Source organism: Octopus sinensis, unplaced genomic scaffold (genome assembly GCF_006345805.1).
Source record: "Octopus sinensis unplaced genomic scaffold, ASM634580v1 Contig18740, whole genome shotgun sequence".
Classification (NCBI taxonomy): Eukaryota; Metazoa; Mollusca; class Cephalopoda; order Octopoda; family Octopodidae; genus Octopus; species Octopus sinensis.
Window position 1 is genome coordinate 216,546 of NW_021835990.1, and position 11,630 is coordinate 228,175.

At 33.3% G+C, this 11,630-nt stretch overlaps 3 protein-coding genes across 3 annotated transcripts; all 3 read left to right on the forward strand.

Moving 5' to 3' along the window:
- Positions 1-1,565: 1,565 nt before the first annotated feature.
- Positions 1,566-3,710, forward strand: LOC115231566 (ATP-dependent DNA helicase pif1-like). Its single transcript, XM_029801560.1, has one exon. The coding sequence runs from the start codon at positions 1,566-1,568 to the stop codon at positions 3,708-3,710; it is 2,145 nt and encodes a 714-aa protein (XP_029657420.1).
- A 1,085-nt stretch (positions 3,711-4,795) lies between these two features.
- Positions 4,796-6,940, forward strand: LOC115231567 (ATP-dependent DNA helicase pif1-like). Its single transcript, XM_029801561.1, has one exon. The coding sequence runs from the start codon at positions 4,796-4,798 to the stop codon at positions 6,938-6,940; it is 2,145 nt and encodes a 714-aa protein (XP_029657421.1).
- Positions 6,941-7,560: 620 nt separating this feature from the next.
- LOC115231568 lies at positions 7,561-8,457 on the forward strand. Its single transcript, XM_029801562.1, has one exon. It carries the CDS (start codon positions 7,561-7,563, stop codon positions 8,455-8,457), a length of 897 nt encoding a protein of 298 aa, XP_029657422.1.
- The last annotated feature ends 3,173 nt before the right edge of the window (positions 8,458-11,630 follow it).

An 11,630-nucleotide genomic window follows, 5' to 3' on the forward strand; every position in this document is an offset into this window, starting at 1 on the left:
GGAACATTAAATCAATAAAAAGCTTAAATAGGATATTCATGAGATAATGAAGGTGATTCGACCTTTCCACGAGATCGGTCCCTTAGGAACATTAAATCAATAAAGAGCTTAAATAGGATATTCATGAGATAATGAAGGTGATTCGACCTCTTCACGAGATCGGTCCCTTAGGAACATTAAATCAATAAAGAGCTTAAATAGGATATTTCATGAGATAATGAAGGTGATTCGACCTCATGATGAGGTCCCCCAAAACCTTCAAAAAATTAAAAAAAATTTATTTTCTGCGTTTTTGTTAAAATGAACAACAAGAAAGTCCTCGACTCACATGATGAGGTCCCCCAAAACCTTCAAGCCAAAAAATTAAAAAAAATTATTTTCAGGTGATTCGACCTTTCCACGAGATTGGTCCCTTAGGAACATTAAATCAATAAAAAGCTTAAATAGGATATTCATGAGATAATGAAGGTGATTCGACCTTTCCACGAGATCGGTCCCTTAGGAACATTAAATCAATAAAGAGCTTAAATAGGAAATATTCATGAGATAATGAAGGTGATTCGACCTCTTCACGAGATCGGTCCCTTAGAAATTATAAATTTTTAAAAAAGTCAAAAAGATTATCATAATAATAATAATGTAAATGATTCGACCTTTTCGTTAGATCGGTTCCCTTAAGAAATCAAAATTTAAAAAGGAAATTCGTGATTGATTTTTAATGTTTTAAATTAGGAAGTTATTCACCGAACCTAATCTTTCCAAAATTAGAAAGTTTCACGTATAAATATCAATCTGAAATAAAATCCTACTTCCAGGCTAACTATTTTCATTGCTATCTGTGCGCGCATGCAAAATTAAGTAATGGTAATTAGTTAACAATTGTGCAAATTTGAATTTTCAACATTACTCATTATAGATATCCACAAAAATAAATACCTCTCCCCCTTAACAGAACTTCAAACGATCAAAAATTTAACAATAACTAACGTTTTGTCAATAAATTACTTTTTAACAATATTTCATTATTGAGGATGCTATCAGAGGATTAACTCTATTTCCCTTGAGATATAGAAGATATTAGTTGTTAATTATAGATTGTTTCATTTGTAAGATGTTTAAATCAAAAGTGTTTGTAGAATCTGCCAACAACATCGCAAGTCGAAACTACAGTCACCAAATTCACTTTGAAATTGTTAATTAATCTTAATAAATTAAATGGATATACGGTCGTATTTATGTGAATTCTCAATCATCTATATAATTATGAAATAAATAGATTATAAATTTGAAGTAGATAGTTTCAAACAGTGGATAACAGGTGGGTAGTGCCTTATAGTCCACTGTTATGTAAAATTTTTAATGCTCATATAAATGTAGAATTCTGCAACTCAATTAAATCAATTAAATATGTCTGCAAATACATCAACAAGGGGTCAGATCAGGCAGTTTTTACTATTGAAGGACGGGATGAGGTGACTCAATACATGCATGGGAGATATATTTGCAGCAGTGAGGCTGCGTGGAAAATATTTGGATTTCCCATACATGATAGATATCCTTTGGTAATGCATTTAGAGGTACATTTGGAAAATGGACAAAGAGTTTACTTCAATGAAGAAAATGTACAAGACCAAATACAAAACCCAAGGAATTCTACACTAATGGCTTTTTTTGAACTTTGTACATTAGACACATTTGCAAAAACATTATTATATTGTGAAATTCCAAGATACTACAGGTGGGAAACTACCGGTAAGAAATTCAAACGAAGGATAAGAGGAGAACCAGTGAATGGACATCCAGGAATTGTAAGTAGTGATGCATTGGGCAGGGTGTACACAGTTCACCCTAATAATGCCGAATGTTATTGTGTTAGGTTACTTCTGCATAACATCCGAGGACCGACATTTTTTACCGATTTAAAGACAGTTGATGGAGTAATCTGCGCAACATTTAGAGAAGCCTGTTTTAAATTGGGACTTTTAGAGGATGATAAAAGCTGGGACGACGCATTGACCGAAGCTGGGATTTTCAATATGCCATCAAAGATTAGATATTTATTTACATTGATGTTGGCATATTGTAATATATCAAATCCTCTACAACTGTGGGAGAAGCATAAAGAAATAATGTGTGAAGATATATTAAAGAGGGATGCAAAATCAGGTTTTGACGAGGACATTTTTAATGAAGGATTACTAATTATTAATAGATCACTCGAATCAGTCATTGGGAAAAATATATGTGAGTACGGGTTTAGCGTTAACAGTCAAAATATTACAAATAATTTGGAATATGACAAATATAATTTAGAAGAACTACAAAAAATACTTAATGAAAGGGAACCGAATTTATTGGAAGGTCAATTAAGAATCTACAATGAAATAAACAGAAAGATTGAAGAAAATGATGGTAAAATATTCTTCATAGATGCACCGGGAGGTACAGGTAAAACATATCTATTAAATTTATTATTGGCAAAGGCGAGATGCAATAATAAAATAGCTATAGCAGTTGCTTCTACAGGTATTGCGGCTACGCTTTTAGATGGTGGACGAACAGCACATTCAATGTTCAAACTACCATTAAATCTAGCAAAGGATATGGAGCCAGTTTGTAATATTAAAGGAAATTCACTTATTGGGACTATTATACGTGATTGTAATCTAATAGTATGGGATGAGTGTACAATGGTAAGTAAAAGAGCATTTGAAGCAGTTGACAGAACTTTTCGCGACATCAAACATTCAGATTCACCTTTTGGTGGATCGGTGTTAGTATTAGCAGGTGATTTTAGACAGACACTGCCTATTATTCAAAGAGGAACACCAGCAGATGAACTTAATGCATGTTTGAAATCATCGTATTTGTGGACCTTGGTAAAAAAAATAAGTCTAAATGTAAATATTCGTGCACAAAAGTCAGAAACAAATTCATTCGCTAAGGTACTTTTAAATGTAGGGAATGGAACACTCGAAACAAATTCAGAAGATTTTAAGGTATCACTACCTCCAGAGTTATGCATAAATGTAAACAGACCAGAAGAATTATTAACCTCAGTTTATCCAAATCTAGAGGAAAATTACACATGCTTTGACTGGCTTAGGGAAAGAGCAATACTAGCACCACTAAATGACGAAGTACATAATATTAATTTAGATTTGCTCATTAAATTACCAGGAATGGAACGTATTTATAAATCTGTAGATGTAATTATGGATCAAGAAACAGCATGTGAATATCCTGTGGAATTTCTAAATTCTTTAGAACCGTCAGGGATGCCTCATCATACTTTAAAATTAAAGGTAGGAGCGCCAGTTGTTCTATTACGAAATCTAGAATCTCCAAGGTTATGTAATGGTACAAGATTAGTAATAACAAATTTAATGTCTAATATTATAGAAGCAACGATATTAACGGGGAAAAATAAAGGAGAAGATGTTTATATTCCAAAAATTCCAATAATTTCGGATGAATTACCATTTAGATTTAAGAGACTACAATTTCCATTGAAGTTGAGTTTCGCAATGACAATCAACAAATCACAGGGACAAACCCTTAAAGTAGTAGGTTTATTTTTAGCAAGTGAATGTTTTTCACATGGACAATTGTATGTAGGTTGTTCTAGGGTAGGTGAACGAGAAAACCTATTCATATACACCAAAGATTGTCGTACAAGCAATATAGTGTATCAACAAGCATTACAATAATAAGATCTATATAATATTTGATAATTTTTATACTATAACAATCAATTTTTTATTATATAGACGAGTGCTTTTCACATGGCCAGCTGTATGTGGGATGCTCAAGGGTAGGTAGAAGAGAAAATTTATATTTGCCAAGGATGGACGGACTGCAAACATCGTTTATCCACAGGCCTTAGAATAAGGTTATATCAAAGCAGGTCGCATTTATATATCTAAATAAATTTATAGTTATTTAAGGAAACTGCGAGCGTAGCGAGCAGGGCCTCCGCAGGAGCTAGCTCGCAGTGAGCAAAGCGAACTGCTGAGCTAGTCTGAAATAAAATCCTACTTCCAGGCTAACTATTTTCATTGCTATCTGTGCGCGCATGCAAAATTAAGTAATGGTAATTAGTTAACAATTGTGCAAATTTGAATTTTCAACATTACTCATTATAGATATCCACAAAAATAAATACCTCTCCCCCTTAACAGAACTTCAAACGATCAAAAATTTAACAATAACTAACGTTTTTGTCAATAAATTACTTTTTAACAATATTTCATTATTGAGGATGCTATCAGAGGATTAACTCTATTTCCCTTGAGATATAGAAGATATTAGTTGTTAATTATAGATTGTTTCATTTGTAAGATGTTTAAATCAAAAGTGTTTGTAGAATCTGCCAACAACATCGCAAGTCGAAACTACAGTCACCAAATTCACTTTGAAATTGTTAATTAATCTTAATAAATTAAATGGATATACGGTCGTATTTATGTGAATTCTCAATCATCTATATAATTATGAAATAAATAGATTATAAATTTGAAGTAGATAGTTTCAAACAGTGGATAACAGGTGGGTAGTGCCTTATAGTCCACTGTTATGTAAAATTTTTAATGCTCATATAAATGTAGAATTCTGCAACTCAATTAAATCAATTAAATATGTCTGCAAATACATCAACAAGGGGTCAGATCAGGCAGTTTTTACTATTGAAGGACGGGATGAGGTGACTCAATACATGCATGGGAGATATATTTGCAGCAGTGAGGCTGCGTGGAAAATATTTGGATTTCCCATACATGATAGATATCCTTTGGTAATGCATTTAGAGGTACATTTGGAAAATGGACAAAGAGTTTACTTCAATGAAGAAAATGTACAAGACCAAATACAAAACCCAAGGAATTCTACACTAATGGCTTTTTTTGAACTTTGTACATTAGACACATTTGCAAAAACATTATTATATTGTGAAATTCCAAGATACTACAGGTGGGAAACTACCGGTAAGAAATTCAAACGAAGGATAAGAGGAGAACCAGTGAATGGACATCCAGGAATTGTAAGTAGTGATGCATTGGGCAGGGTGTACACAGTTCACCCTAATAATGCCGAATGTTATTGTGTTAGGTTACTTCTGCATAACATCCGAGGACCGACATTTTTTACCGATTTAAAGACAGTTGATGGAGTAATCTGCGCAACATTTAGAGAAGCCTGTTTTAAATTGGGACTTTTAGAGGATGATAAAAGCTGGGACGACGCATTGACCGAAGCTGGGATTTTCAATATGCCATCAAAGATTAGATATTTATTTACATTGATGTTGGCATATTGTAATATATCAAATCCTCTACAACTGTGGGAGAAGCATAAAGAAATAATGTGTGAAGATATATTAAAGAGGGATGCAAAATCAGGTTTTGACGAGGACATTTTTAATGAAGGATTACTAATTATTAATAGATCACTCGAATCAGTCATTGGGAAAAATATATGTGAGTACGGGTTTAGCGTTAACAGTCAAAATATTACAAATAATTTGGAATATGACAAATATAATTTAGAAGAACTACAAAAAATACTTAATGAAAGGGAACCGAATTTATTGGAAGGTCAATTAAGAATCTACAATGAAATAAACAGAAAGATTGAAGAAAATGATGGTAAAATATTCTTCATAGATGCACCGGGAGGTACAGGTAAAACATATCTATTAAATTTATTATTGGCAAAGGCGAGATGCAATAATAAAATAGCTATAGCAGTTGCTTCTACAGGTATTGCGGCTACGCTTTTAGATGGTGGACGAACAGCACATTCAATGTTCAAACTACCATTAAATCTAGCAAAGGATATGGAGCCAGTTTGTAATATTAAAGGAAATTCACTTATTGGGACTATTATACGTGATTGTAATCTAATAGTATGGGATGAGTGTACAATGGTAAGTAAAAGAGCATTTGAAGCAGTTGACAGAACTTTTCGCGACATCAAACATTCAGATTCACCTTTTGGTGGATCGGTGTTAGTATTAGCAGGTGATTTTAGACAGACACTGCCTATTATTCAAAGAGGAACACCAGCAGATGAACTTAATGCATGTTTGAAATCATCGTATTTGTGGACCTTGGTAAAAAAAATAAGTCTAAATGTAAATATTCGTGCACAAAAGTCAGAAACAAATTCATTCGCTAAGGTACTTTTAAATGTAGGGAATGGAACACTCGAAACAAATTCAGAAGATTTTAAGGTATCACTACCTCCAGAGTTATGCATAAATGTAAACAGACCAGAAGAATTATTAACCTCAGTTTATCCAAATCTAGAGGAAAATTACACATGCTTTGACTGGCTTAGGGAAAGAGCAATACTAGCACCACTAAATGACGAAGTACATAATATTAATTTAGATTTGCTCATTAAATTACCAGGAATGGAACGTATTTATAAATCTGTAGATGTAATTATGGATCAAGAAACAGCATGTGAATATCCTGTGGAATTTCTAAATTCTTTAGAACCGTCAGGGATGCCTCATCATACTTTAAAATTAAAGGTAGGAGCGCCAGTTGTTCTATTACGAAATCTAGAATCTCCAAGGTTATGTAATGGTACAAGATTAGTAATAACAAATTTAATGTCTAATATTATAGAAGCAACGATATTAACGGGGAAAAATAAAGGAGAAGATGTTTATATTCCAAAAATTCCAATAATTTCGGATGAATTACCATTTAGATTTAAGAGACTACAATTTCCATTGAAGTTGAGTTTCGCAATGACAATCAACAAATCACAGGGACAAACCCTTAAAGTAGTAGGTTTATTTTTAGCAAGTGAATGTTTTTCACATGGACAATTGTATGTAGGTTGTTCTAGGGTAGGTGAACGAGAAAACCTATTCATATACACCAAAGATTGTCGTACAAGCAATATAGTGTATCAACAAGCATTACAATAATAAGATCTATATAATATTTGATAATTTTTATACTATAACAATCAATTTTTTATTATATAGACGAGTGCTTTTCACATGGCCAGCTGTATGTGGGATGCTCAAGGGTAGGTAGAAGAGAAAATTTATATTTGCCAAGGATGGACGGACTGCAAACATCGTTTATCCACAGGCCTTAGAATAAGGTTATATCAAAGCAGGTCGCATTTATATATCTAAATAAATTTATAGTTATTTAAGGAAACTGCGAGCGTAGCGAGCAGGGCCTCCGCAGGAGCTAGCTCGCAGTGAGCAAAGCGAACTGCTGAGCTAGTAACACATAAGAATCAACGTTGGAAAAAAGCAACATAACAAAACATCGAGTGAAACTCGCTAAAGAAATAATTGGATATTTTTATTTGTTTAAAAAAATTAATCTAATATTTGATTATTTATTATATGGCTGGATTTCGGGGATTCTGCGAGTTATTAAAACAAAGAAATGGCATTTGGCTACAATCGCAGGATTTCTTACCTCTAAATACGCTATTGCTGACACAGAAAGCATAGATATTAATTTTCTCAAAGACATTCAGAAAAAATATTTGCTAAACAAAATAAAGTCCAAGTCACTACACTCTGTTATGTTCAAATGCCTGGATGAATCAAATGTCGATCTTTCTACTTCCTCAGAATGGTTAGCCAAAGGAAATAATGGCCCCCGAAGTGAAGCATTATACTGCCTTCTGCAAGATAGAAATTTGTTTTTTGCAAACACGAGGCCGTTATGCAATCACTGTAAAAAAAGTAAACAAACTGTTGATCATCTGGCCACTCAGTGTGGTAAAATGCTCAATAGCGATTACCTCCGAAGACATGACGAGGTGGTTAAATGTGTCCATCTTCATATTTGTCGAATGTATGGAATCAAAAAGAGCAGGAAATTAAAGACTCATTCAGTTCAGTCGATATTGTCAACTCAAAATGTAGAAATTAGAGTTGACACGTCAATTATAACAGAAAATAAAGTCAACTTCAATAAACCGGATATCTTTGTTTATGACAAGATTAAAAAGGAAATAACCTTAATCGAGGTGGGCATAACATCTCAGGACCGCTTAAAACAAGTGGAAGTTGAGAAACTTCACAAATATGATTTCCTTGCAAATGAACTATCACTACTCTACGAATGCCAAGTTAAAATTATTCCCGTGGTTCTGACCTGGGATGGTGTTGTCACAAGATGCTTCAAAAATTATATGGATAAACTATATATTGAAAAATCTACAATGACATACATCCAATCGGTTGTGCTCAAAAGGACGCTAGAGAGCATGATAATTGAACACAAGCATGGAATGAAGATAACTGGCGAGGAATATGCCTCTGCGACCGATCAACTAGTAGAAATGGCATGCCACCAGGACACTCCATTCAAAGATAAAAGACGCACAAAAACTGACGCAGAGATAGAGAATGAAGAGGAACAAGCAGCAGACTCTTCTCCTAAAAGGAGAAGAGAGACTACCAATCGGGATTGAAAGTCCTATTTAAATATTTTAACCTTAATTAAATTTTGGTTTCGTAAATAAACTTCTTGGCTGGATTTCTGAAGAACTTTTAAAATAAAAGCTGAAAAATCTATGCTCTCGACCCACTCCTTTGCCAGCCTTGAACACCTCTTAACATCCGCCAATTTAGCGATTGGTTTAATGTTGTCTTATTGATTTCCAGAGGATCCCTCTTGGATGACGAATCCGCCATGTGTCTCAAAATGGGTTACACTTGTTTTCCTCGTTGCAAGAAAAAAACTTTGCTAACCATTTGAGCTTTTGGAAAATTTCGATACAGTTAAATTTACTTTTATCTTTATGAATGAATTTAATTCTTGCCTACTCATTATTCACATCATTGTAAATCTTCCACGATTATTTAATTTCGTATGTCACAGTGTCCGGTTCCTTGATATTGTCCGGCCTGATTAATTTAATTTTATTTAAGAAACAATCTATCAAACATGGCCATTTTTCAGAAAGAGTATTAACAAATACAGTTAAATGAATAAAATATGGTCCCACTTGTCTGATTTTTGTTCACGCAGTGATCCAAATTGAATGTAAAATAACAGAACAATTTTGAAAAATTGCTTATTTTAAATTAGGTATTTCAATTTCCCTTTCAGTATTTCAAATTACTCACTGTGTAGTTCATTCGTGCGTATTCACGAATGGGTCCCAATTCACAATATATTTAGATATTCTATATAATGGTTACGAAACCACAATAGTGAAGTGTAGGCTGGCCACCTTCCCACTGCAGAGTTTTTTGTTAACCGAAAAAAGTGTGAAAATAGATGCACAGCAATTTTACATGGAAAAAATTATATATGCTGAGCACAGAGATTTGGGTTTTGGACAAATAATCTTTTTGATTGTTAATCTCGAATTGGCATTTTAATTCTGGAATGAGCAGCTTTTGTTTAGAATAAAGAGTTTTCAAATAATTATTTCTCACAGTCCTGTCAAACAGAGATTCTCTTAATAGGCCCTCCATCAAAGCATATTTATAATGGGACGAATATATTGTCGTGGGAATCGTATAGTGGTGAATGATTTTTTGAAATAGAACAATTATTCTTAGTATGTTAGATATTAAAAGAATTTGTGTTGGAATGACATTCTTTCTCTATAGCTATTTGGAATGTGAAGATCTGGGTTCGAATCTCACTGTCATCGTTTCGGCCGAAGGTTCCATGCATATTACATGCAGCCCGGATTGACGAGTGACGCCGTCAACAGTGATACACCACTGCGGAACCGGATGTCTACATCACCACAAGCGAGAAACACAGTTGGAGCAGAGACCTCGTTCGGATTAGCTAGTTACTAAATAACATTTTCTCTCTCTGTGTTGCACATGCGGGGCTATAAACATTATGGCTTTCGTGAAAGTGCTATAATAATATTATTTCATCCTTCGATAAAAGGTTGATGGACAACTCTGGAATCGCAAAGTGGATTGTTAACTTTGTTAAATCATTGGTGGGAAGATGGACTGTGCATCTAAAGCTGAATACTCGTGCCATTCGTAAAGTGAAATTGGGAAGAGGCATATTGCAAGGGGATAGTTTGTCTCCATTATTGTTTGTGTTGGTGATGGACCCCTTGAGTAGAGGTTTAAATCTCAAGTTTCCCACAATATCTGTCAAAACAAGAATGATAATGAGATTAAAAATTAACATTTTTCACTGTAAAATTTACAGCAATTGAATCAAATTTTAATATAGATATAACATACAAAAAAATAAAGTCGATAAATTATAAAATATCAATAAAAATCAATGTATATAATAGAAAGGGAAACATATCATTTAAAAAAGATGCATTCAATTGAAATTAAATTATTAAAAATGTACACATTAACTTGTAAAATAACTTTTCTCAAGATATTCTACATGTACCCAATATTTAATCTTCAATAAAATGCATATACAAAATTATATTTAAAAAAATGTTGAATGACAAATAATAATCAACTGTCGAAAATAGAACACGCTGATGATAATAATTATTTAAAAAATATCTAAAGAAATTATCTAAAGAAATAATATTTATAGAAAATATATAAGTTAAAGTTCGGTCATTGATTATATATCTTAATTTCAAAAAAATTTTAAAATAAAAACTAAAAAATCTAGGTTCGAATTAATCTGGTCTATCAGCCTTGATCACTGCTTGCCTGCCCTATTTTGGCAATTGGCTTTGTGCTGTTCCTTTGATCTACGCCGGATCTTTTTTTGATAACAAATCCGCCAGATCACGATTTGACTCCCTGTGTGTCTTTAAATAAGTCAGCCTTATTTTTTTCGTTGCGTGAAAGTTATCCACTATAAGAAACTTTACCTTCTCTTTAGCAAACTGATTGTGCGTAGATTACTTTGTTACTCCTTACGACATTGTCAGAGAAACCTTGATTCGATAGCTTTTGTTCTATTCTACAGCCTGTGGGTCTCGATCATGGAACTGGACGACGCTTTTTCATTTCGAAAAAGCCAATGTAATGCCTGCGATATCACCCGGAGATTTTTTGTGACTTATTAATAAAATTAATTTACCTCCATGGAAATGTGTATCCTGTGGAATAAATGGAGGATTTTTTCTGCTTCAGACAATTTATTCAGTCGTTTAAAGAAAATCTATGAATATGTGAATAAAACTGATAATTATTATCTATAAATAATGATTTTATGACTTTTCGGATTAATTAATCTGTTTCGATTTTTTGGACAAAACCTCAGCTTTTGGAACACTTAGTGCTCGAAATCCAAGTGTATTAATTCAAATCCGAGACGTTTTATAAATGACCCTTAACCTAACCAAGTGACATTATTAAAAAGCCTAATTTATGATCTTAGCCAATAGCTGTTTGATCAGATTAATTAGTGGAGTACAAGAAGAGAGACCAATCTGACTAATCCCTATGGTCTACCTTGTAAAGTTATTACAACAAATTAGTCACATTATCCCGAACAGTTTCGTCCCAATCCTACCATTGACATATTGGCTCAACCTCATCCACCGAGTAAGGAGAAAACACATACTCCTCCCACGATTAATGTGGATTAATGCTATACACGTGCTAAGCACAGTCGCCAACTGAAAACTCACTCGCTGTAGTTCACGCTTGTTTAAATCGACTTGATCAGTACAAGCAA

What these genes read in the sequence shown, in the direction of transcription:
- LOC115231568 (XM_029801562.1), top strand. Translation starts at nt 7,561, where the DNA reads ATGTTCAAATGCCTGGATGAATCAAATGTCGATCTTTCTACTTCCTCA.
- LOC115231566 (XM_029801560.1), top strand. Translation starts at nt 1,566, where the DNA reads ATGCATTTAGAGGTACATTTGGAAAATGGACAAAGAGTTTACTTCAAT.
- LOC115231567 (XM_029801561.1), top strand. Translation starts at nt 4,796, where the DNA reads ATGCATTTAGAGGTACATTTGGAAAATGGACAAAGAGTTTACTTCAAT.